Source organism: Dendrobium catenatum, unplaced genomic scaffold (genome assembly GCF_001605985.2).
Source record: "Dendrobium catenatum unplaced genomic scaffold, ASM160598v2 fragScaff_scaffold_1056, whole genome shotgun sequence".
In the NCBI taxonomy this organism is placed as follows: Eukaryota; Viridiplantae; Streptophyta; class Magnoliopsida; order Asparagales; family Orchidaceae; genus Dendrobium; species Dendrobium catenatum.
The window spans coordinates 6,416,428-6,443,855 of record NW_021319518.1 but is presented as its reverse complement, the minus strand read 5'-3'; the positions used below and the strand labels follow the sequence as shown (position 1 = coordinate 6,443,855).

The window sequence follows — 27,428 nt, the reverse complement described above, 5'->3', positions numbered from 1 at the left end:
TTTAAATTTTTTCTCGTTAAAAAATTTCGAACTTACTGTTTATATTTATGCATGCTGAATTTTTGCATTACCCAGAGACAAAACATACTTTATTGACTAAAATTTTCTAAGACTTGACACAGATATTTGCCAAAATAAAATATAAAGAAGGTTTTTATTCAAACTTTCTGCATCATGAGGATTGAGGGATAACAAAAATCAAATCCTATATTTTTGTATTTAAATTTAATTTTGTGGAAATTTAAAACCTAAATACATACCTGAACTCGGTTGACCGATCCGTGCCACGAGCCGATTCGAGCTCGTCAAATGGGCAGTAAACCCGTCAATGCCTACATTTTCCATCGTACTTCGGAAAAAGCTGGTGGCGACTGGCGAGCGATTTCTTTGATGCATCTATTAGGTTTTGGTCGGATCTAGACTTTGATGGAAATGGAAGGAGCAATCTCGTCAGGATCCGGCGGCGCAGCTCAGCCCACCTTGTTACCCTCCAGGCGTTCAAAAGGTGTTATTTTTTCTTCCTCAGAAGTCCATTTAAAGATCCTTGAATTCTTCTCGGTATCCTTTTATCCTTTTCCGATTGTTCTTTGTTTGATTGAAATCCCTGCTTCTTGTTTAGAAGCTCTGCTTGTTATCTATGGATTGGTCGTGGCGATGACCTATTCTTCTTTTTTTGTTAAAATTTCCTAAGGGTTATGTCTTGCAGTTTCGTCAATATATTGCTTTGAAACGCTCTGGACAGCATTCAGCACTAACAAATGAAGTTTGAGGATTTATAAAGCTTAACCTAAATAGTTGGGATAAGGCTATTGTTGATGATAATGAATGATGGGGGAGGTCTTATATTTGAATGAAAGGGAATTGAGCATTAAATGAAACATGTGTTGTGGCAGCTATTAATCGAATATATGATGGAAGTTTGATTAGATAATTAATTATGTGAAGACACTCTTATAAGTTATAAGCATTTATAGATCAAATGTTTCTGTCATGTATGTGGCTTTCAACTTTTTTGATTGGACTGAGGGCCAACTGGCTTGATCAACTAAAATGTGCCACAGTGAGCATAACCCAGAAAGTAGATCAATTCAATTCACTGTAAGATTCTTAGTATAATTGTGAACATGCCAAGCAATTTTTAACCCTTTTTCTTTGTCTTAATTGAGGTTGACTTCACATCAAGTACTTGATTAAAAATCTTTGGAAAGCAATGCGTCTAGGCGTCTAGGTACATCGGGCTTGTTGTGTGATAGAAAAGTACCACTCAATCTTAAGGGAAAATTCTATAAGATGGTGGTTAGACCTGCAATGCTTTATGGTGTAGAATGTTGGCCATTAAAAGAGAAGCATAAAATTAAGTTAAGTGTTGCAGAGATGAGGATGCTCAGGTGGATGAGTGGCTTTACTCTTAGAGACAGAATACGAAACGAGTATATACGTGAAAAGGTTGGAATAGCTTCAGTGGCAGATAAGATTAGAGAGAGTCGACTTAGATGGTTTGGTCACATAAAATGGTGGCCTTCTGATGACCCGGTTAGGAGAGTAGATGTATTTGATTTGACCTATGTTAAGAAAGGTAGAGGTAAACCTAAAAAAACTTGGTCAGAAAATATTAGAAATGACCTTTCTTTTTTAGATCTAAATGAGAATTTGACTCTTAACAAGACACAATGGAGAAAAATGATTCATGTAGCCGTCCCCACGTAGTGGGATAAAGGCTTGATTGCTGTTGTTGTTGTTGTTGTATACTTATATTGTATTCCGTTACTGAAATTATGTTTTCATTTGATGAGTATTTCTTTTTTTTGTTAAGAATAATTAAAATTTATACAGTTATTTTTTTACTTGTCTTTTTCTATTTGGCTGCCCAAATTTATGAAGGAAATATTTTTTATTCTAGTCTTTTATAGATTTACTCAACAGAACCTGCCAGCCTGTAAACCTGCTTTGACTCCAACATTGGTGAGTTGATTATGATTACAAGTTCCACACGGATTTTGTGGATCTTTCAGTTCTAGTTGTTATATAATTTTACTCTATTTGATCCTGTAATACAGGTAATAACTATATTTCTATTGGCGGGCATTACTTTTGTTCCAGTTGGAATTATATGCCTTCGTGCTTCAGAAAGTGTAATTCCTCTGTTCATGCATACTAAATGTTTGAGTAATTACGTATTTGCCTACGCTAACCATTCCTTGTAGCTTTCTAATATCATTGTTTTATTCTTTCAGGTGGAAGAACATGTATTGCGATATGACACCGAATGTATACCTGAAGATTATAGAAGCAATAGAGTAGCCTACATAAAAGATGACTCAATTTCTAAGAAGTGTACATTAAAGATAAAGGTTAATCTAGATTCAAGTATAGCTCTGTGAGCTGTGGATTTATGATGCCTCTTATTCATATTTCTATGAACCATTGAGAAGCATATCTACTATGATCTGATATCGTGCTTCTTATTTTTGTAGCAAAACATGACTGCACTTTGTTGCACTTAATTTTAGTGGATCCATCTTTTCTTAATATTTAATGATTGAAAATTCCTCATGCCTATTACATGTGCTTCAGCCAATGGGAGGTTTTGGTTTGTATGTGGCCTTACTCTTGCATTGCATAGAGGTTTTTCAGATACAAACTCGATGATATAACTAAATTTATGGGATTTTATTTGATAAGATTTATGTTAGGAAATATTTGGAATTCCCAAGTAAAAACTATCTTGATGAAATCAGCGAGAACGATCCACAAATTCAAAACAAATCACCAAAAAAACAGTAATTTTATTGCGATAATCAAACTAACTGAAGAAAAATAATAAAATACAATTGTCCTCTATTTGAGAGGAGGATCTATCTCTCCTAAATCTCTAGATGCCGCTAGAGCCCAAAAACCTAAACCTAAGAGATCTCAAATTTCAGCCAAATTCAAGATGCCCTAACCCTAGCAAAATAAACTATTTAATGCATACAATAAAAAAAAGAAATCTCTAAACAGTCCCTCCATTCAAATTTCCCTACTAATTCTCAAAAAAATCCTTCCTAAGCAGCTCTCTCATGCCGGGGCGATCCGATTGTTCGTACAGGAGGCGGAACTTCCGCCTGTTTCGTCCGTAAGCCGGTCCAGTGGACCGGTCTGACAATTTATCAAGGAGAGAAATATTGCTTGCTACGTACTTTAAACAATTTATGTGAAAAAAATCAAATTGTGAATTTTCTATTATAGATCATCAAGGTTGTGATTGTAATGAAGGGGTAGACATACATATTAAACTTGATCTACTGCCAGCTTGTGATTTATCATATATTTCTTTCTAATTCTAAAATCTAAATTTAGAACATTAGTTAGTTTATAATCTGCCAGAGTAAATGCTAGTTGTGGTTTTCATATGCTATTTAGTGTTCATTGATTGTTTTTGGATTGAAAATTATAGCAAATCCTAATTATTGTCTGATACTATATGTTGATAAATTGGAATATTTTGTTTTGGTTAAAAGCATTTTTTGATAAACGTCTATTTTTATATCTAATTTGTCCCTATATAAAAATATTTATTCATTTTTTCCATATGATCTTGTCTTAGTTTCCTCTTGGCTGTAGCAATGAGTGCCATGTGTAAATAAAATTGCTTCCCTTTGGAAATATGTTTTACTCACTATTTATTTATATATTTTTTCGCATGCTCTTCTTTTATGAATAATCACAATATTTTGAATTGTCAGTGTGACTTCTCAAGTAATAGGAACCGCATTCTCATTTTTTCTTTGTTAATATCCTAATCTTTTCTTTCTAATAGATTTACAGCATTTTGTTACTTCTATATTAGACTTCCATTCATTTCCTTTCTTGTGCTAATATGATCCAGTCTCTGAACTGATGACTGCAGCTACGAAATCAAATGAAAGCACCAATATATGTCTATTATGAACTAGATAACTATTATCAGAACCATCGAAGGTGAGGCCCATTTTTAAATTTTACTGATTCTCTTATCGATTAAGATTTCGTTTGGGATTGTTTTTTTACTGCTTCTTAAAGTAAATTTCTAGTACAAAAATCAAAATTTTTGTACTAGAAAGCTGCTTGAAGAAACAGTAAAAAAGCCGTCTCAAACGAAACCTAAGTTTCTAGGAAAACAATTAGGATTATTCATCTGCAGTATTGATTAGAATTTCTGATTCTGCCATTGTTTTAATTCTGGTGGTCAAAATTTTACCAGGTACGTAAAGAGTAGAAGTGATAAGCAGCTTCTTTATGGTTTGCAGTACAAAGATATTAGTTCTTGCAAACCTGTAGAGTCGAGCAATAGTCTCCCTGTTGTACCTTGTGGGCTAATTGCATGGAGCTTGTTTAATGATACATTCACATTTGATGTTAAGGCTGGAAAGTTAAATATCAACAGGAGGAATATTTCTTGGAAGAGTGACAGAGATCACAAATTTGGCAATGACGTATACCCTTTTAATTTCCAGAATGATACATTAATTGGCGGAGGAAAACTCAATCAAAGCATTCCTGTGAGTTTTCAACATATCAAAGTTTATACATTTAATTCAAATTTTTTGTACGGAATATCCTTACGTGTCAGCATGTAATATTAAGTGTATTCGTTTGTTTCTTTATTTTGAGTTTATAATCTCTGTTGAAATGAATAAAAATGCAAAAATACATGATGCTTCCAGTTTAGAATGGTTATAAGAAATTTCCTTCCAGTTTTCTCATTCAGAACACAGAGTTATTTAGTTTTGCTTCCCATGAAAACTAATTTCTCCAATTCTCTAAAACGAAGATAAAGGAAAACTTAATGCAATTAAAATCACTGAAATGTAATAGCTCTCTAAATTTCTAATGCACTCTTTTTTCTATTTGGATTTCTCTCCAAATAGCTGAGTGAACAGGAGGACCTCATTGTTTGGATGCGTGTAGCTGCACTACCCAACTTTCGAAAACTTTATGGTGTGATTGAGGAGGATCTAGATGCTGATGAGCTTTTAACGATTCATCTTTCTAACAACTACAATACTTACAGTTTTGGTGGGAAGAAAAAACTAGTTCTGACGACTTCGAACTGGCTGGGAGGCAACAATAATTTTCTTGGATTATCCTACATTGCCACAGGCTGTTGCAGCATTTTAGTTGCCATTATTTTTGCCTTAATTCATGTGAAATTCCCAAGGTAAATTTTAATTCTCCGGATTTCATAAGTCATTCTATATTTCTTATTCCTCCATTTTGCAATTCCATTTGCCGTTATAAAGATGGTCAAATTAAGACTTAGAAGTATTAGAAAGCCTTCCTTTTTCTTCCAATGATTAGGCGCTTATGCACGCTACAAAGATATGTTTTTCATTAACTTGGCTTTACCATTTTCATCACTGCAGATTGGTTCTTAAATCATATAAGTCGCTTCTGCTACTTTATTCACCCATTCTTTGAATATTTCAATTTCATATAGCACTGGATTGACCTTCTTGTTTTCTATCTGAATATTCACTGTCTTAATAATATTTCCATGAATTGCTGTTTTCTTCTATTATCTCTCTTTTGTTCCTGGATTGGACCTGTGCCTTATTAGTTATGTAAGAAGAATCAGCCTGATCGAAGTAAACTTACGATTAGGTTTCGTGTTCTTGCAAACTAAGCTTTCGTTTGGGGCGGCTTTCTTACTGCTTCTTAAAACAGCTTTTTATTGCAAAAATTTAAATTTTTGTATTAGAAAGCTGCTTTAAGCAGCAATAAGAAAGCTGCTTTAAGCAGCAATAAGAAAGCTGTCCCAAACGAAGCCTAAATCATTGCTTGTAACCCTTTCTTCTTGGTTATGTGGATATTATATGGCATTTAACTATAAGTTGTTATTTCTTCAACCTACATGCAGGCCTCATCGCGATGCATCATACTTACAGTGGAATAGGAAAAGCAGTGCCACTGCCAGGTGAACACATCATGAGTGGTGCATGGTGTTACCCTCTTATGGTTGGCCTCAGTGCAGACATGTTTGCGATGGTTTCCCTGAAATGATTATTGATGGAGAGATTTCAATTTCACGGCTTTCATCTAGCTCTTTTCAGGATGACTATTAACCCACCTCATTTTTTTGTAAGTATATTTTACTGGATGATGTAACTTTTCATGATAAATAAGAGGGTTTTGAGTTGATTTGTTCGTCTACTTGTTTATTCTTTTGCATTCTTTGTCATGAATTTAGGCCCATCCCGCTGAACAAACTTGAAAGTCGTGGGGGAACTATTTATAAATCTCATTAGTTTTATTTAATTTTAACTTTTTTTTTCCTTTCTAGGCATCAGTTTTCTACGTTCCATGATGATCAAAATTCGGATGAAGCTAGATTGCATTGTACCTCGTCTTTTGTTGTATAAATTTTCTGTAGTGGATATGTATATCACTGGTAAGTGTCATTGCATGATTTAATTACAGAGAAAATGTGCAGTGTTAGAAGATTTAGATTCTCTCCAATTATCATGGTAACTGCACTACCATTCGTATCATTTTGAACTATGCAATCCTGATTATTTAAGATGTATATAGGATGCCTGGGATGGGCACTGGTAATTGGAGAGGATCCAAATGGAGAGTTAGAGTGTTAGACTAAGTCTAAATTTTAAGTTTTAGAATAAAAGCTTTAGAGAGTTGGTTGACACGAATGAAGAGAAAAACTTCTGCATTTAGCTAAATTGAAATTATAAAGAATTCAAGCCATTTCGACAGAATACGAGTTATTGTATGGGAGATTTTCAAAGTTATTAGGTTTAGGTGTTGTTGTTAATGATATACATTGCCCTGACAAGAGATTATGAGCATCTATGTTCATAGCAAAAGTGGGCGATGAATTCAACAAGCATCAATTTTGTGGCAATAGTTTGCATCAACATTAAATATAGACAATGGCATGTGTTGACTTTATTGATGAGAACAAGCATTGGTCTATAGGCATCAACATTTATATTTGCGACAAGCATCAACTTATAAGTGAGGCCATGCATTAATGTGTAGTGATGAAGTCGGTGGAGATGGTACTTGGTTGATGGGGGTTTGGTGATTGTAGTTGGATGACAATGATTATAATGTTATAGTTGCTTGGTGATGGTTGGATGATGTTACAAAAGTTTGAGGATAGTGATTGAGTGCTGATAGTTCGGCAACGACAATTGACAATGATGGTTGTTGACAATAATCATCAATGTCAAATATCTGCCAGAGCTCTAAAAGAAGGTTATAAGAGTCAGCACAATTTGTACATGAAAAAAGAAAAAAAAAAAAAATAGTCTGACTTAATTGAAATGATTCCACCAATGTAAGTCATAGGTTATAAATAATGCCCTTCCCTACAATAGGGAAGGTCATTGACATCATGTAGTAGACGTAAATTATGGATGATGGATTCCATGATAAATGTTAGATGAGTCTTGAGATATTAGAGTTGTATTCAAGAGATCATTGTTATATATTTGGTCATTATGTCTTGAGAACAAAAAATCAGATATTAAGATGTTCAATATAAATCTTGGTGTTGAAAGCAGGCTCACGCCAATCAATCTTTTGACGTGGCATGGGTAGGATGTTGTTGGCAGCAACAATCAACAAAGTTGACAGAAGTCCGTGTTAGTGTTGTTGGTGTGCATTTGTATTATAGGCGATGATGTGTTGACATTAACTTTATGCAATGGAATGCATCAATATTAAATGCTATGCATGTATTGATTTTGCCGGCGATAGTCGGTGATGAAGTCGACATACATTGGTTTTTGTGTTAATGACGTGCATTTATAGGCAATGATATGTGTTGATGTTGTTATCAATGAACTCGATGGGAGACATTAGTTGCGTGAGAGTGTTTGGGACACATCTTCCCATTAAAGCTAATATCTTATCAAAGAGTAATAAAACAATAGGCTAACAAAGCTAATATTTTATAAAAGAGTGATGCTACACAGTTCAAATAATAGCTTTTTTTTTTTTTGATTAGTTGGTACATTATTTTTTGAAGGCTCTCCTCCCCCTTCTCTCTCATTCTTAGAGCAAACTCATCAAAATAACATTTTGTTACTATTCAAATCCTAACTTCTTCTTCACCAAGCAGGCGATCTGATAGACCTGTAGAGGAGATGGAAGCGTCTTTGCCACACTCTCCCTCTCCATGCATCTCCTCACCCAAGTCATGAGCTTCGGGCATTCCTTCTTCACACTAAAGCCCCCAAATGTCTCGTATGTGTGGATCCAACAAGAAAATGTAATAAGAGCAATATCCAAAAATCCAAACGAGTCTCCATTGAAGTAAAGCTTCTCTCCCAGCTCTCCTTCCAGAATCTTTAGGTGTCTCATGAACTCCTCCTTGGCTTCTTCTTTTTCAATTCCCTTACTGTGCCTTATCCTTCTACCGCTATCATAAATCTGTCATTACAAACAATAAAATAATTTATTTTCAATTCATAACAAAATAAAAACAGCTTTGTAAGGATTTATTTAATTTGTTCAGCAAATTATGTTATTGATAGGTATCAATTATTTCATTTGATGATGTCTTGAGAGGGTGGCGGCCCCCAAGGGCGGAACCATGTATATGTCAGGGGGTAGTTGCACCCCCCAAGCCTCTTACTTTGCCCCCCTTTTGCCATAATTGTCTGTAATCACTCTCACACAGTCGTAAAAATTTCAAAATATCCTTTCAACCAAAATTCGAACCCCATCAGGGGGCGCTGCTCCCATGGATCCCCGACATATCTGCGAAGCGTATAACGATCAAGGATATGAACAAATAGGGATCGAGCTAAATTCAAGGCAACTCCAACATATATTTTATAGAAATTAAATGGTTAATCAATTACATCAATTTGATTTAAGAATCCATACTTCAACCTAAATTTTGTTTAAGAATAATTGTCATTATATAAAATGTTAATGTTATAATGTATTATATATTCAACTACAAAGAATTATTAGCTAATGTTAAGCTTCCTTTTTGGTGACCCATTTTCTTGTAGTGAATGGTCGAGCCAAAGTCGATGCAATACCATTAGTTATTTATAAGTTTATCCTCCCTGAAAATTAAGGCTGGTTTCGCCCTGGCGGCATTAGATGTGTGAAGGTTTGAGTGAAAATGTGTTGGGATGTGTTATTTCTTATTTTATTTTGATATTTTAAATGTTATGCAAGTTAATATTGGATGTTAAAAATATAAATCTAATCTTTTTAGTTGATACATATATAATAGAGAGAGAGAGAGAGAGAGAGAGAGAGAGAGAGAGAGAGAGAGAGAGTACCTTCTTGCTGATGAAATCGGCCCAAAATCTTGTCTGTGCTCGCCGGTGAGGATCAGCAGGTAACAGAGAGGGACCATGCTTGTCCCAGACTTGATCGATGTATTCAAGGATAATGAGAGATTCGCGGACAACTTTATCTCCATGGATCAAGACTGGTACTTTCTTGTAAACCGGATTTGATTCCAAGAGCAGTTTGCTCTTCTCGAAGATATCCTCCTCCCTGTAAGTATATGCAACGCCCTTCTCCTCCAAAGCTATCTGAACCCTCAGCCCGAACACGCTCGCCCGCCATGAGAGCAGAAGCACCTGTTCTTCGTTCCCCATAGCGCTCCAGCGATGGAAAATGTTGAGCACCAGAATGATTATTATACTAAAGTAGCGGGAGAGGACGTCATTGCTTGCGTTTCAATGGACTAGAAAGTGCAGCTACTGTTTCAGCTCATGTTCGTCAAGGATATGATAGTTAGAACTTTGAAGGCGTAATTCGGTCTCCCTTCCAATGCTTCCAAAGACTTCTGTTATGTTTCTAAGGCTTGAAGATAGCATGATTTCAGAGACTTAAAAAAAAAAAAAAACAGTAAAGCTTCATTCGGAATTGTTTTTGTCTTTTATTTTTTTTCTATTTTTTAATTATATTAAAAAATTGCTTTAAAAAATAATAAAAAAGATATTCAAAATTAGCAAGTCATTAGCAAATAAGAAATGTGAGAAGGGTTGATTATGAAGCTTAACACGTTCAAAAGCATTGTAAGTCATTTCTTTTTCAATCAGACTAGATAGTTCATCTAGGTGTGGCAAAATAGGTCAACGATTTGGGTTCAGATCTAATCTGAAATTGTCTCGACCCGAAATCAATTAGTCTGAACCCAAATCTTTTAATAAACCGGTAAAATATATGTAACCAAACCTGACCAGATAGTAACCTGAATGACTTGAATTCAACATGATTACCAGTTTTCATTTAAAACAAATTTAATAACTTTTGAAGAATAGATTTTAGATTAATTAAAAAAAAAATAAGGCTGTAATGTCAACAAATAAATACTTTAAGAAAAAAATAGTTTAAACTGATCATTTACGATTAAAATAGAGTTGGTGAGTCAATCGAACCCGACCCATTAAATAAACGGGTCGAAATTCCTAACTCGAACCTAACCCGTTTATTAAACATGCCAACTCCAACCTGAATTTTTTGAATAAGGTTCGAATGTGTAGAGACCAATAGAGGAAGGGTACTTAAGACCATTAAAAATTATGCGGTGAAACTCGAGAAAAATATAATTTTATCCATAACTATTTATAAAATCATTTGAATTGAAATCATTCAAAAGTCTATTTCGTGCTCTACAATATCTAGAACTAGCATGATGGATGAATCTCAATTTTTAGCCTCGAAATTACTCTCTTTTTTCTTCTATCTCCTCTTCTCCTCTCCCTTCTACTCCTCTCTTCTTTGACAGAAGCTCGATAATGAAGGATTTTTGTAAACTATTTTAGACATTTTATTATTTAAAAATCACTAATCTGACCTAGTGCTGCGGCCCTCAACTACCCAATGTCGTTACGCTCTAAAAGAATCTTCTAGATTATCTTGGAATATTTTCATTCCAGCCTTAGCACCGCAGCACATGCTCATTTTTTCCCCTTCACCCAAGAGCTCAATGTTGTGGCACTGCCTATCCCACACCACGATGTTCACAAAGTAATTTTGATGTCTTCAAATTGCACTTCTCCAATCTAATTCTTAACTTATTCAAGGCTTTCTTAAACACTTTAAGACATATAATTGCTAATCAAATTAAAATTAACAATTATTAACAGAAATTACCCAGATTCTTTATGGCAGACATTATATTCACAACTCGAAATGTAGATTCAAAGTTGTTGAGTTCATTATATGATTGCGGTGGGTGAAAACATATTATATTTTATAGTAATTTAACCTATTCATTATATATCTTCAAAAAATTATCTTGATCAAGCACGAATCTTGAGGCAAAATCAAATTGGAAGCTTTCAAAATTAAATTCGAAACCATTCAAACTCCAATTTTAGGAAGCTTATAATTGAAAGGAACATCTCAAGGAGACGGCCCAACGACACTAATTAAATCCAAGCCGAGTTCAAATAGATCCAAAACAAAGGCCCGAAGCATATTTAGAATGTTCAAAGAATAAATTAGATGACCAAATGATATCCAAATATGACATGCTTACACTCGAATCGAACGACTTGATGAGATGAATCCAATGAGCCAAGATCTCTGAATTCTGACATGATTAAGATGCTCAAACGCTCGATAAAAGGTCCATGATCGAGAGAATTGATATTGACAATCCATCAAAACACTCCCAACATGCCTTTGATTTTCTTCCTATTCACTAGGCATATCACTCCAAAAAAATTGTAAATAGACCCATCATTCTTCACTAGAGGGGAGGGCAATCAAGAAAAAGAAGAGGAGAGGAAGATAATATCTTGGCCTCTCTTGCCACCATACTCCTAGACCACCTCCCAACTATCGACCGTCGTTGGATTTTTTCCCGACCACCTATCGTCACCGGACCATTGTCCGGCCACCGACCGTCACTGGACCATTATCCGGCTACTAACCGTCGCTAGACTTCTTCCCAGTAACCAACCGTCCCCAAACATTTGCCTGGCCACCGACGGTTGTCGAACCTTCACCCAACCACTGCTCGTCGTCAGACTTTACCCAACCACCAACCATCTCTGGACTTCCACCTGGTCATCGATCATTGTTGGACTTGTACCTAACAGCCGTCGGACTTTTGTTTTACCACTGTCAGACTTTTGCCTGACCTTCATTATTCTAAACTCACACAAAGTGCAACCAACTTCTTGGACTATTGTAATTATCATCCTCAAGTTTAGGGACAAGTCAATCTTTGTAACATATTCAAATGATAGTGGAATCATTTCAACTGGGTATGACCCTGTGATTTTCACCCTTTTTCAAGGTTTTCCACATTAAAATCATGGTCGTTTCTAAATTATTTGTTTGTGTGCTAGATATATGTACAACGTTAGGACAAAAGACTCTTTTGTTTTACCGCCACATATATTTTAGCCCGCAATAAGTAGTATGAAATTCTATATTTATAAAATAAACAAGCTATGAAAAAAAAAAAAGAACTTAATATAATTATTAAAAATAATTGAAAATATTATAAAAGTTAGAAATATATTATAAAATTGTTAGAAAAGAAAAGTTATGATGCTCATTCTTCTAGTTTTTAAAATTATTTTCTTCTGATATAATTATTGTTGATATCTAATTTATATAACAAAGGCTTCATAACAGAGTTAATATTTGGAAAAAAGTTATTTCAGAATATCCTGATACAAATATAATAGTCATATATTTATTTGATTATAAAAATACTAATAAAGAATCATTAAATTAAAAAAAAAAGACAACTTCATTTAAAAACAAGGAAATTATTATGAAAATAATAAGCTTTTTATTGCACTTATAAAGATAAAAAGAAGGATAATATTATAATTTCTCTCCATTTGAACAAATTATATTATGAAAAGAATAAGCTTTTTCCACGTACATGTAATCACTGTGTGATGTTATAAGGATGTAGATAATATAATATTTAAAATTAAAATTTGTGATTAAAATAACAAGTGCTTGACAAGGGAATATTATAGAAAAGCTTTCTTAAGATAAAATTTAATAAAATTATAATGAGATTCACTATGATGTATGTATAAGAGGGATAGGTGATGACATTCATTACTAACCAAGCTATGATTGAAATTAATGAGATGCTAAATATGAATGTGTTTCCTTCTTATGATGATGAATTAAGAAATAATTAGTGGGATGGTTTGAGAATTTATCTTAGAGATTAGAAGCACATAAGAAGATTACTGCTACCAATGCTAGGTATTTTGCCGACCATTGCTTGCAAATACCTAGCACTACCGACTTTAAGAATGCTCGGTAAAGCTCGGTATCAAGCTCAACCGATAACTTAACCAATCTTTAACTACAATAATACCGCAGCAGTATTGCTCGGTAACTTGCAAGTTTATTCGTGTTTACAGAAGATGAAACTAACCTGAGGCATCGTAAATGCGGAGCTAGCAAGTTCACTGAAATGGAAGAAGAAGCGCCGGTTGGAGAAGATGAAGGCACAGTAAAGTTTGTCTCGCCAGTTTTTCTCGGTTCCGCGGTATAATTTTCGGGTCCGTTGTTCGTGCCGTCTCATTTTTAAATTTCGCACGTGCCATAAACCCACTATTCGCCGGGTCGGTTAACGGGTATTGTTGTTGCCAGGTGTCGCGTTATCAAGGCTTACCGAACGTAAAGATGCGTCAGGTGGGAGGACGCAATAAAAATTCCTAGGTTATGAGCTGCATCATAGAAAGTACCCAATGTCGTAAGTTTCTTGGGACGATCGCCGCTCTATGAGCCACATTTCACTAAAGTGTGAACTTATGTGGGCATAATAAATTTTACTTAGGCACAATGGTAAAGTTCAAATGTAATATAATGAATCGTTGTCGTTAAATTTGATCTTATTGGTAAAGTTCACGAGGAAATGGCTGTGTAGATTGATTGACCCTTCGCTAGTTGTTAATTAGCCCCATTCTTTGTTGTAATTGCTGCTTATTTTAATAAATAAATCATTAACTTCTAATCACAGAAAGAAAAAGAGAAGACTTTCTCCCTAATTGATTATTTTTTTACTTCCCAAAACCGGTTGCTACGTACGAAGCCCACTTTTGTTCATTCAAATGTATTTCTTCATGTAATCTTAAACATACAAAAGCTTAGTAAACAACATTATTTGTATAACACCCTCAACTCTCAGAGAAATTATTAAGCGCGGAGTTCGGATGGCGCCCACACTCCAATAGAAAAGGATCATATCGTTATACACGATATATGTTAATACACATATCAGGGGTGGAACCAACCTTAACATTCAGTTGCCTCGAATTTGACAAGACCTTTGATCGTCATACGCTTTGCATATATGTCAGAGATCTAAGGGGGCTTTGTCATGACCTGGTTAATCGTTCCCTAATAATAACTCTTCTACACAATGTGTTTAATTATGGTGGGACAGTTGCCTAAAAATTATACTATATTAAAATTTTTGGGGGAGCAATTGCCTAAAAATCTTCATAATAAAGACAAAAAAATAGATAGAGGAGGACAACTTTTTTTTAGAGGGTGCATTACCCCGAGCCAAGAAATTATTGTGTACGCAATCCGAACGCAGAGTAAGGTTCGGATGCTGCGTATTTACTGCTTATTTTACTGCGTATTTTTTGAAATTTTTTTCTACATATTTTTTTGTGTATTTATTGTGTATTTAGTGAGTATTATTTATTTGATTCTTATTTACCATAAAAAATTATATATCAAAAAATACGCAATAAAATAAACAGTAAATACGCAGCATTTAAACCTTATAATACCTTATAATGTGTTCGGATTATGTACACAATAATTTTTAGAGACAGGGGATCCGCCTCTGACATTAAAGGAGAGTCCGGCTACAACTGGAGTTCGCACACCTAAGAATTTCAGCAACTCTCGAGGGGGGGTCAACAGGCAAAAAGCCAACAGTAACCTGCTGATGGCAAGTGGCAACAAATTTATTCAACTTGATCAAGATGTTCGTCTCCTCCATATTTGTATTCTATTCAAAGCCACGATTCTTCCTTCGCGAGCTGACCATATCAAACACCTTCTTTGGATCAGACAGAGACTTGGCGACGCTCTCCCGCTCCAGACAGCGCTTTTCCCACGCCGCAAGCTTGGGGCATTCCTGCTCCACGCTCAAATCGGCAAAGACCTTGAAACAGTAGAACCATGAGGTGAAGGGAACGAGTGCGATGTCGACGAACCCGAAGACCTCCCCGCCGAAGTATTTCTTCTCTCCGAGCTCCACCTCAAGTGTCCTCAGGTTCTCTAAGATCTCCTTCTTCGTCTCCTCAAACTCCTCGCCCTTCTTCAGCTTCCCGATGCGAATCATACCTGGATAGAACTGGTAAGCCAAAGCAGACCATCAAGTGTTTGATTAATTGCTTAAATGAAAACGATATTACTAATAGGGATCGGAGATTCGGAGGGGAACTATTACCTTCTTGTCAATAAAGTCAGCCCAGAAGCGGGCAAGGGCGCGGGCGTAGGAATCGGAGGGGAGGATAGGGGTTTTACTGGGGAAAGCTTCGTCAATGTACTGAACTATGATGAGCGACTCGCAGATAGGTTTGCCGTGGTGGATCAGAACGGGGATCTTCTTGTGCACTGGATTCGATTTCAGCAGGAGCTCGCTCTTCTCCGATAGATTCTCCTCCTTGTAATCGTACTCCACCCCCTTCTCCGCCAATGCTATCCTGGTTCGGACACCGAAAGGGCTGGCCCAGTAATCCAGCAGCTTCACTTCCTTCTCTTCCGCCATTGCTCTTTCAGCTCTCTCTCTCTCTCTCTCTCTCTCTCTCTCTCAGAGATGCTTAGAAATGACCGTTAAGTGTTGGATGAAATGCGAACTAAACGTTGCGTTAGACGTGGTATTTATGTGAGAGATCCGGTCATTGTTTTGTACCAGACTCGCTTTCGCACATTGGTCATCGCTTGCGTCAGAATGAATGGTGGATTAAAAAAATAGTTTAATGGCAGAATTGTCTCGCCTCGTGCGAGTTGAGCATTATCGGAAAGCGATGGTCAGATAAGATCATAAGACTTCAATATTTTTTTGGTCAATACCAAATCTGACCTGACCATCTAATTGGTCTTACTCATTTAACGTTTGATTTGGGTTGCAAATTTATCCTGCACACTTAGAGAAATTATTTGTGCACAACCTGTGTATTGGTGTACATTAGCTAGTATATTGGTTTGTATTAACTGTGTATTAACTAGTATATACTACATACTATAATTTATATTGTGTATTAGATATGTATTGATATGTAATATCTGTGTATGGGTGTGTACTAGTTGTGTATAATACATAGCAAATACACAGATGTCCTCTAATCAATGGTTTCATCGTCAAATAGTGCCACAGGTAAATGGCTATGATCGGATGGTTTTGCTGTCAAATGACATTATTACATTACCCTAAATCATTGAGTAATGAATCAATAGGATTTGGCCGATATGACACAAAGCTCTCTGCAGCTAAAGTAGCTTCAAAACGGTTCTCTTAAACAAATATTCACCCCAGGTCTACAATGTACACTTTGACGAAGCAACCCATGATTGTCGGATCCTTTTGTCGGGTTGGGTCGACTATCTCCTTTGACTAAGTAAACCATGAATCATGATGACCCAGGATGACAGAGCCATGTGATCTTAATAGGGTCTATCATCACTCCCCACCATCCACTTTAAGTGCAATGCGATAAATTTATAATTTTAAATGTTAAATTTTCAAATATTAAATTATGCTGCTACTATATGTCAGATGTTATGTATCTGTTTGACAACTAGCCTTAATCGAAAGTTCTCTCTCTATTGAGAGAGGTAATTAACTGTAGGGGCTTGCACCTATAAGAAACTTGAATTTAGATGTAAAGTCCTTGCAAAATGAGGGTAAAATCACTGGGTAGTGTCTCATTCAAAACCCAATCTGTATTCTAAAAATTTGCCTTGGAGCTTACTCGTTAAAACTCTCCTCCACAACCCTAAAAAGAAAGGAAAGGGACCATGAAGTGGTTGGAGCGCGAATTTTTGAAGCCCATGTCACTCCCAAAATACTACGAATAGATCGTCATTTTATCCACAATCCCAAGACTACGATCATCCGACCATCATTGCAGACCATCACATCTGAACTAGGGTCATGTGAACATCATCACATGACTATGATATTCGACCGCTATCACTCGACTGTAGTTCTCCCACTATTATTGCTTAATTACAATTCTCTATCCATCATCGTTTGATTATATTCTTATAATCATAATCACTTGTATACGATCCTTTAATACCATCGTCATATGACCCTTTGACCATTTTCGTTTGACTATTATCCTTCAAGTAACATCGACTAACACTACAGGAAAGTCACAGATTTGCGGCGGACATTTTTTTGTAAAAAATGACAACGAATTTGTGACAAAATTTTTTGACAAATTTTATGAAGGATTTGTGGCCGAATTTTCGTCGTAAATCAGCTGCAAGCTACGTTATAATAGAAATAAATTAAAAAAAAAAACTTTTTGTTGTGTTTTGTCTACCCGACTAAATGGAGAAAGGGTTAATTTGTAAGAGGATCGGAGCATGTTCGAATCTCGGGCACGTCTTGTGGCGCGGGCAGCGTTTAGGCAGGAGTGGGCAACCGATCAGGCTCGGCAATGGGCAACTGGTCATATTTGAATTTCTGGTTTTTTTTTTTAAATTTTCATCACAAATTGGATTTTGCAACGAATTTTTCTTCCGCAAAAAGATAAGTTTCATGTAGTTTGACTATGACACTTCAACTATTATTGCTTAGCTACATTGATATATGCTAACTTTGTCACTAACCATCACCAACATCGTTAACACAAACCTCACTATATGGCTGACACACATTGTTAATACTAACTTTGAAGCTTGGCATCGGCATCAAAATTTATACTTGACCTCGTACTCTCTTTTCTTTCTTCCTTGAAAGAGAACGACCAACACACAATAAATAATCTATTGAAGACATCTCCCATGCCATAGGAGAAATATATCATTTGTAAATGAAGATAATACTAATATAATTATTCCAGCTAAGGTAGGCTTTGTGATTTTTCCATTCTTTCGTTTTTGAACAACTAGGTTTCTCTTACAACTTTTCTTTCATATGTGTGTGGACTTGATGTTCATACAATACCAAGAAATCCATAAATTGATTTAATTAAGATGAAATAAATTCTTGAATTCTACCAATGTGAATATTCTAACATACAATTTGATGTTAATTATAGAAGAAAGCAAACATACCGTTTGATTGATGTTGTATAATATGATCAAAAATTGATTTAATTAAGATGAGATTGCTTAATTTGCTTTGCTAATTGATATGCTAATTGTTTTAAATAAATTATTATTGAGAAATAAAATTAAAATATTTTTGTTTGAAATATAACACTTGAGTTTATCACTCGCATCTTAAGAGGTGTTAAACAAAAATTTTTCTATTGGTGATAGTGAAATCAAAACATTACTAGCTATTATGAATACATAAAATAAGAAATTATTCTATGTGGATGTCTATAAATATTATTAAGAGACCAACTAGAATGTGTCACGTCACCTCTTGCTCGGTTCCCGGCTCAGTACTGTTCGGTACCGCGACTCGGTATTGCTGACGTTGCGTATTTTGGTTGGTCTCTAAACGGTAAACTGCATTCAACGACCGCACATAATAATTTATCGAATAAATTAAGAGAGAGAGAGAGAGAGAGAGAGAGAGAGAGAGAAGCAATGGGACATTACAAGATTGCCAATAAATACAAGATTAATGTGTCTTTCCTCATCCTTCAAACTTTTATTTCTAAGTTTAGGTTGAGGGTCCCTATTAGAGGACACATAAATAACACATATTTGTACCACATCTCACTAGCAGCTACTCTATCTATTTTACCACCTACATATACAGGCTTTCTCTTTGTAAAACGAGACATACGAAAATATATTCTCTTCTTTATTTTCTCTGTTCCTGCTATGGCTTCTATCTTTCTTCTTCTCTAAGTTTTCCACATGGTATCAGACACGGCAAGATCCTAACTCTTGTTCGACCATGTCTTCTTCTTCTACCTCCTCCCACTCCACCACCGTTTCTGAACGTCAATTGGACACCGCTGGCATCTCGGCCTCTCTCAAGTTTGTTGTCTCCAACCTCCACACCATCGTTCCTACTCAACTTACTACTGACAACTATGCATTATGGCGAAGTCAGATTGTCAAATTACTTCGCGCTAATGGCTTTGATCACTTTCTTGCGTCTTCTTGCCCCACCGAAACCACGCAAGAACCTTCCTCGACAGCCAGTCCCAACAATGCCAGCGCCTCAACGACTTGGTCGCTCACTGATCAAAATCTCTTGGCAGCGATTTGTTCTACGATCTCCCCTACGGTTCTTCCGTATGTCTTGCACCTTGAATCCACAGCAGAAATTTGGAAAGCGCTCGAAACACGTTTTCAATCCTCTAACCGGTCGAAGGTGATACAGCTCAAAAATGAGCTCCACAACGGGTCCTTGAAGGATCAATCCATGCTTCAATATCTTACGACCATCAAGAATCTTGTCGATCAAATCGCCGCAGCCGGTTCTACCATCGACAACGAAGACATAATCATGTATATCTTGAACGGCTTATCCCCACCCTATCAAGCCTTCAAAAACCTCCATACGCACAATGCAGCACTCATTGAGTCTTGACAACTTCTACTCCCTTCTCATCAGTGAGGAGATCCACGTCCAGAATGATATTTCAAGAAACCCCATGAAAGCTGATCCGCACGCTGCACTGTACGCGGGAAGAGGGCGCTCGAAAGGTAATAGAGGTCGATTCACTACTAACGCGACTTCCTCTGCTCGGGACTCTTCCAAACCTCTTCCTGTGTGTCAAATATGCAACAAGAGAGGTCATCTCGCCGTTTCCTGTTGGCATCGCCTAAATATCAACTACTCCACAAAAACGCAATCCGCCAACACCTCCACCGCACTCGCTGCCACCACCGATTCTCAACATAACGATTGATATCTTGATTCCGGCGCATCAGCTCACATGACCAACACTGCCGAAAACCTCTCCAACCCCTCGATCTATCAAGGCTCCGACTCTATCACCATCGGCGACGGAAGAAATCTTCCGATTGCTCATTCCGGCACCGGACTTCTTCCAACACCCACTCGTAAGCTCAAATTATCTAACTTCTTCACATTCCTACCATTTCCTACAATCTTTTATCTATCTCTAACCTGGTTAAAGATAACTGCATCTCCATTACTTTTAATCCTAACGGCTTTCTTATTAAGGTTTTGATGACGGATCGCACTATCCTTCAAGGTCCATGTAAGGATGGTCTGCCCCCGTTAACATCATCTTCTCCGTCTCTTCCTGCACTGAAGGCAAACCGCAACTCTTCCGTCACCTGGCATAATAGGCTCGGTCATCCAAACTCCTGCACGCTTCGTCTCATTGCTAGCGCTAATCCTCATTTACATATACCTGTACTTACTTCTTCTTGCGTTTCTTGCCAGTCTTGTAAAGGGCATAAACTGCCGTTTTCAAAATCTGTAATAGAAAGCGATTTCCTCTTGAACTTTTACATTCGGATGTTTGGGGTCCGTCTCCGGTGATATCTCACCAAGGTTTTCGATACTACGTAATATTTGTTGATGATTGCTGTAGATTCACGTGGTTGTTCCCTCTTAAAAACATATCCGACGTTACGAGCACATTCATTAACTTTAAAACATTTATTGAAAATCAATCTACCCGTAAAATTAAAACTCTTGGGACTGATGGGGGCACCGAATATCTCAACAGCCATCTCAATCTAACGGTATTCAACATCAAATTTCTTGCCCCTATACTCCGGAGCAGAACGGCATGGCCGAGTGAAAACATCGCCACGTTATTGAAACTACCAGGACTTTACTCCATCAAGCTTCCCTTCCTCACAAATTCTGGCCTGATGCTGCCACCACAGCGGTTTACCTAATAAACAGACTACCATCAAACACTAATAACTCTGTTTCCCCTTTTCAATCCTTCTACAACAAAGCCCCCTCCTACGATCATCTCAAAACTTTTGGGTGCGAATGCTTTCTGCTGATTCCCAGTCCGCTTCGTCACAAACTTCAACAGAAATCAAACTCTTGCACTTTTCTCGGTTACTCAGATCAATACAAAGATTACAAATGCTTCAATCGATCCTCCAACTCTGTTTCTGTATCTCGTCACGTCACTTTTATAGAAACCTCGTTTCCTTTTCAGAATTCCGTCCTTGATCATTCCTCTCCTACTATCACCACAAATCCGTCTCTGCTTCTACCCGTATCCTCGGTCCAAAACCAAATTCCGACGCCAATTACCAATATTACCTTACAGAATTCCACTACTCCCACTAATCCGCTTCCCACCTCTTCAACTCCTCTTACCCAACATCTCCCTACACTTGAATCTCACAATATTCCAACACCTCAAGATCAACCTCAGCCCATTTCCAATCACCCAATGACCACTAGATTCAAGTCCGGCTCTCTCAAACCTATAAACAAACTTAATCTTATTCATTATCAATCTTTTGAGACAAAAACTGAACCAACAACTTATCAAGAAGCTATGAAGTATGCTGAATGGCGCCAAGCCATGGCGGCCGAATTTTTTGCTTTACAAAAACAAGGGACTTGGTCTCTTGTTCCTCCACCAATTTCAGCCTCTATTCTAGGCTGTAAATGGACGTTTCGAACCAAAAAGCATACGGACGGATCTATCGCACATCACAAAGCTCGTCTTGTCGCTCTTGGAAATCACCAAGAACATGGCATCGATTACTTGGAGACGTTCAGCCCGGTGGCTAAGCTGCCCACCGTCCGCATACTCATCACAGTTGCTCTCTTTCATGACTGGAAAATTCATCAATTCGACGTCGAAAACGCATTTCTTCACGGCGATCTTTCGGAGACTGTATACATGCGGCAACCCAAAGGCTTTGAAGACGCATCTCACCCAGACCACGTTTGCCTCCTTCATAAAGCACTCTACGGGCTCAAACAAGCTCCTCGGCAATGGTATAACACCTTCACAAACCACGTCATCTCGCTTGGGTTTCAACACAGCCGTGCCGATCCTTCTCTGCTCACCTACAAGAAAAATTCTATTGAAATATACCTGCTACTATACGTCGATGATATTTTGGCAAGAGGAGAAGAAGAAAGATAGAAGCCATAGCAGGAACATAGAAAATAAAGCAGAGAATATATTTTCGTATGTCTCATTTTACAAAGAGAAAGCCTGTATATGTAGGCGGTAAAATAGATAGAGTAGCTGCTAGTGAGATGTGGTACAAATATGTGTTATTTATGTGTCCTCTAATAGTCCCTATCATAAAAAAGTACATTTGAGTAATGAACATAAAATTATAAAGAGTTGACTAGTATTTACTATAACACAAATAAACATAGCTACTTGGTAACTTCATCATGATGAAATTCTAAGTAAAGAACGAGTTCAAGTGACTTCAAACTAATGTCATAAAAGACTTTATTAGAACTTGACAATTGGAACTGAATTTTATTGATTTTTTTTTTTTTTTTTTGTAATTTAGAGCATGCTCATGCTCAAATAACATTATTTGGATAGTCTCACACTCAAAACGTCTCAGCGTTCAAGTGGAAGTTGGCAGGCAGCAGCCAACGGTAAGCTAACGGTAACAAATTTATTCAAATCAGTGATGTTCATTTCGATCCTCCACATTTGTATTCTATTCAACGCCAAGCTCCTTCCTTCGTGCGCTGAGCAACTCGTACACCTTCTTTGGTTCAGGGAGAGACTTGGCGACGCTCTTCCGCTCCAAGCAGCGATTTCCCCACGCCGTAAGTTTGGGGAACTCCTCCTCCACGCTCAACAAGGCGAAGGCCTGCAAACTGTAGAACCACGAGGTGAAGGGAACGAATGCGATGTCGGCCAACCCAAAGTCCTCCCCGCCGAAGTATTTCTTCTCTCCAAGCTCCGCCTCAAGCATCCTCAGGTTCTCTACCAACTCCTTCTTCGTCTCGTCAAGTTCCTCGCCCTTCTTCAGCCTCCAGATGCGAAGCGCATATTGAGAGATCTGGTAAGCCAAAGCAGACCACAAACTGTTTAATCAATTGCTTAAATGAAAACGAGATTATTATACGAATTTGGCCTATGTATTACCTTCTTGTCAACAAAGTCAGCCCAGAAGCGGGAAAGGGCGCGCGCGTAGGGATCGGAGGGGAGGATGGGGGTTTTACTGGGGAAGACTTCGTCAATGTACTGAACTATGATGAGCGACTCGCAGATAGGTTTGCCGTGGTGGATCAGAACGGGGATCTTCTTGTGCACTGGATTCGATTTCAGCAGGAGCTCGCTCTTCTCTCCGAGAATTAGATTCTTCTCCTCCTTGTACTCGTACTCCACCTCTTTTTCCTCCAATGCGATTCTGGTTCGGACTCCGAAAGGGCTCAACCAGAAATCTAGCAGCTTCACTTCCTTCTCTGACGCCATTGCTCTTTCAGCTAGACCTCTCTGGCTCTCTTACTAACGGAAATGCTTAGAAATTACTATGAAGGCAAAGTGTTCGATGGAATGCGTAGTTAACGTTGAGGGGAGTGGTTTTTATAGCGCCATTTCGGCTTTTCTTTACTCGGCTTACCCTCGAGATAGTTCCATGCTTTTGTCATCGCTTGCGTCAGGTGGTTGGATAAAAAAATAAAAAGAATAGCAAGTTAGAGTTGAACCATATTGAAATGGTTTAATATTGATTTTGATCTTCAACAAATTCAAAGTTGAAATAGTTTAATAGCTTTGCATTTCCTGGCATCATGATGCATGCTTGCATTGCAAGTTAGAGTTGAACCATATTGAAATGGTTTAATATTGATTTTGATCTTCAACAACTTCAACAAAGAAGTATATTTTCATTTTATGATTCAAAATAAAATTATTGTGAAAATAATTTTGGCTTTGTTGGGATGGCTTTCTTAATGCTTCTCAAAGCAGCTTTCTAGTATAACAATTTTAATTTTTGTACTAAAAAAATTGATTTAAGAAACAATAATAAAGTCGTCCCAAACAACCCTTTAGTCTTCGTTTAGGTATTTTTTTTTTACAGCTTTATTTTTCAAGCTGCAAGCATAATTTTTATTCAGCCAGTGCTTTCAATAACTTTTTGCATTTGAAATTTATTAAAAGTTGCATCCATCTTAAACGGATCCCCAATTTTTTTTGCGTAAGAATTTAATTTGTTAGTACATTAAAATTTTAAGGTATATTATAAGTTGAGTCATTATTATATATAAAGAGTGGTATTCAATGCACAAATATGAAATAAAGATATAATGAAAATCCATGACAATCCATATATCAAAGTAGTATAATTTTTATCAATTTATGATAAATTTCTTATTTAAAAAACTTATATGTTGTCAATCTCATTACCATCATTGTGTAAAAATTTGATTGTCATCTTTATAAGGGGGATTTACATACACCATTTTATACTACTATATTTACATATCAAACACCTAAAAATTTAAATATTATATATATACCACCTTATATTATTTTAATATCAAACATGCCATCCATATTTCATTTTCACCACTCATATTTTTCTTTCCTACCACCCATATTTGATATGAAAGTAAACTATGGGTAGTATGTATGCAATATTAAAATTTTAGGTGATAGATATGTAATTAGAGTAATATATAGAGGTATGACAATATTTTAAATTAAAGGTAGAGGAGTTATAAAAATAATGATTATCATAGAAATAATTATTGGAATCCATCTCTTTGTAATGGGGGTGGAAGAAAATTTTTGCGTCCTGGAATATTCGCGGCGGTAGAGAAATATATGGTTTAACGTCTTAGCATTGTACGAAGATCCAGGACACAAGCAGATAAGTGAAAGGGTGAAACATTCATAAGAAACACCAGAGTTTTTTACATGGAAAACCCCTGAAAAGGGGGAAAAACCACGGGGCCTGGCCCAGTTTGAATGAATCCACTAATATTTGTAGTTGTTACAAATGAGGCTCTTCCTTGGGAGAAGGCCTTGGATTGATGTAACAAATGTACACCATGCAGATTGCATTACATAGTAGTAATTACATATACATGTTTGTCTGGTCGGAAGGACCGTAGTCAGCAGGAGACCGGGGTCAGAAAGACCGTTGTATGTTGATGGAGGTCGGAAGGACCATAGTAGGCGACAAAGGCCTGAAGGACCGTAGTCTGTAGGAGATTGGGGTCTGAAAGATCGTTGTAGTAGGGCGGTACTTTGATAGAACTCTGGACGTCAGGTAGTGGCCCAGCAAAAGTCCAGGCCTCAGGTGGTGTTCCGACAAAACAACGGCGTAAGGTGGTAGTCTAGCGAAGGAGAGAGCCTTTGGCGAAGATGAGGGCCTCTGGCAAAGGTGAGGGCCTCAGGTGAAGGTGAAGGCCTCAGATGTTGGTGAGGGCCTTTGACGAATGTGAGGGCTTCTGGAGAAGGTGAGGGCCTCAGATGAAGATGTCAGGCCTGAAAGTCGAGCCTTGAGCAGAACGTTGGGCCTGAATGTCAGGCCTTCAGTAGCATGTCGGGCCTGAACGTCGGGCCTTGAGATGGTGGTGCGGCGAAACTTCGACGGTGGTCCGGCGAGGCTCCAGCGGTGATTCGGCGAGGCTCCGGAGGTGGTCCAGCGAGGCTCCGGCGGTGGTCCGACGAGGCTCCTGCGGTGGTCCGACGAGGCTCCTGCGGTGGTCCGGCGAGGTTCCGACGGTGGTCGAGGAGGAGCTTCTTCCTTCTCTTCCTTCTCCTCTTCCTTCTCTTCTTGCTTGGCCCCCCTTTGTGAAGAATGAGGGCTCTATTTATAGATTTTCAGGAGTGGCATGGCTTGTAAATAGGTGAGAGATCATGGACAAATGGGGAGTGGTTGGATGGACGGCCGATATTGAACCCCTTGATCATGGGCCGTTCGTCAGTCATTTGGAAGCCTTAATGATTTTGGATCTCAGTGATCTTGGGTTCGTTGGATTCGTCTCGTCGAGCCGTTCGATTTGAGTATAAGCTCGCTAAAATCGGAGACCGTTTGGTAACTCAAATTGTGGTTTGAACCTTCCAACAGCGCTTCGGGTCCTTGATTTGGACTCGTTTGGGCTCGGATTGAGTCGAATTTGGAGTCGTTGGATTCGTATTTCCGAGACGCACAGTTCGACTATAAGCTCGCTGAAATCGGAGTTCACGTGCTCCTGAATTTAATTTTTGAAGTTTCCAGTTTGGGTTTTGCCTCGAGATTCGTGCCCGATCAAGATAATTTCATGATGACGTATCAAAAATATATATGAATGATGTTCACTCAACCTTTCATTGAAGCTCCTATGCTAGGATTGTAGTTTGGGGCGCTTTATAATTATTAATATCTTCAATTATGCAATTAAATTTGAAGCTTATGGACCTTTATTTTCCCTCACAAAATCATTTAGAGATGCATATTCTAATGCATATAAACACATAGTGAGTTTTATTATAGAGTCATGTTGGATTGAAACTATATAAGATATTCTTTTGTAGGAGATGAAAGATGAAGCTTAGGGATTTCCTCTTATTAAGGGTATTTGATGAGTTTTCTAGAAAAATTATTTATGTCTGTTTTTATGTTACTATTCTTATAAATAATATCATTATATTTTTTATCTTGAGCCTAAGGGAGTGCATCTAATCAATTCGAATGATTTAGGTTTAGTTTGAGACGGCTTTCTTGCAACTTCTTAAAGCAGTTTTGTAGTACAAAACTTAAAATTTTTTGATGTGGAACATTATAGCTTAATTTGTTCCTTAGGTTATTCTATGTAGTTTGTTATAGATTTGTTTCATGTTTTCTAGAATCTTCTAGCATTATCCAGGTTATCTCTATTTGGGCATTATATGTATGTGGAATGTGTAAGAGGAAGGGATATTGAATGAAATATTACTCTCTTTTAAAGCTTTGAAGCTTTGTGTTTGCCATTTTCCCTGGATTGAGATTAAATCCTTCAAGCATCCTCTTCTTCCAAGGATCCAACCCACATCCATTTTGAACGTTAACTAAAAGGTTATTTTAAGTTGTAAAAGTTAAATCATAAGATCTAGTTTTAAATTTTTTTTTTTCAGATTTCATTCCAATTTAAACTTTTAAAACAAAAAAAAAAAGACTACAAAGCAATTAAAACATCCAAACGAATGAAAATAAATTTATCAAGAAGATTTATTTTTTCTTCATCATCAAAAAGACATATACAATCATTTTATTTATTAAACTACACTGAGCGAAAATGGCTCAGCATACCACATTTCAAATGATCTAATTTTTTTAATAATTCCATTTATTAAACATTCACTAAGTATTAAAAATGGAACTAAGCAAAAAATTAAATACGGTTATACAAAATTTATTACAAA

General features: G+C 37.1%; 4 protein-coding genes across 4 annotated transcripts; 1 reads left to right on the top strand and 3 right to left on the bottom strand.

Annotated features, from left to right (window-relative positions):
* Positions 1 to 272: 272 nt before the first annotated feature.
* LOC110103423 (putative ALA-interacting subunit 2) lies at positions 273 to 6,171 on the top strand. Its single transcript, XM_020832137.2, has 8 exons — positions 273 to 505; positions 1,901 to 1,962; positions 2,058 to 2,132; positions 2,235 to 2,351; positions 3,890 to 3,960; positions 4,223 to 4,520; positions 4,890 to 5,179; positions 5,879 to 6,171. The coding sequence occupies exons 1-8, from the start codon at positions 427 to 429 to the stop codon at positions 5,937 to 5,939; spliced, it is 1,053 nt and encodes a 350-aa protein (XP_020687796.1). The 5' UTR covers positions 273 to 426; the 3' UTR covers positions 5,940 to 6,171.
* A 1,797-nt stretch (positions 6,172 to 7,968) lies between these two features.
* On the bottom strand, positions 7,969 to 9,791 carry LOC110103397 (probable glutathione S-transferase parC). Its single transcript, XM_020832098.2, has 2 exons — positions 9,282 to 9,791; positions 7,969 to 8,412 (listed from the first exon to the last, which is right to left on the bottom strand). The coding sequence occupies exons 1-2, from the start codon at positions 9,603 to 9,605 to the stop codon at positions 8,068 to 8,070; spliced, it is 669 nt and encodes a 222-aa protein (XP_020687757.2). The 5' UTR covers positions 9,606 to 9,791; the 3' UTR covers positions 7,969 to 8,067.
* A 5,078-nt stretch (positions 9,792 to 14,869) lies between these two features.
* On the bottom strand, positions 14,870 to 15,825 carry LOC110103396 (glutathione S-transferase U24-like). The gene is made up of 2 exons (XM_020832097.2): positions 15,413 to 15,825; positions 14,870 to 15,316 (listed from the first exon to the last, which is right to left on the bottom strand). The coding sequence occupies exons 1-2, from the start codon at positions 15,731 to 15,733 to the stop codon at positions 14,969 to 14,971; spliced, it is 669 nt and encodes a 222-aa protein (XP_020687756.1). The 5' UTR covers positions 15,734 to 15,825; the 3' UTR covers positions 14,870 to 14,968.
* A 6,673-nt stretch (positions 15,826 to 22,498) lies between these two features.
* Positions 22,499 to 23,673, bottom strand: LOC110103395 (glutathione S-transferase U24-like). The gene is made up of 2 exons (XM_020832096.2): positions 23,181 to 23,673; positions 22,499 to 23,094 (listed from the first exon to the last, which is right to left on the bottom strand). The coding sequence occupies exons 1-2, from the start codon at positions 23,508 to 23,510 to the stop codon at positions 22,747 to 22,749; spliced, it is 678 nt and encodes a 225-aa protein (XP_020687755.1). The 5' UTR covers positions 23,511 to 23,673; the 3' UTR covers positions 22,499 to 22,746.
* Between the last annotated feature and the right edge of the window lie 3,755 nt (positions 23,674 to 27,428).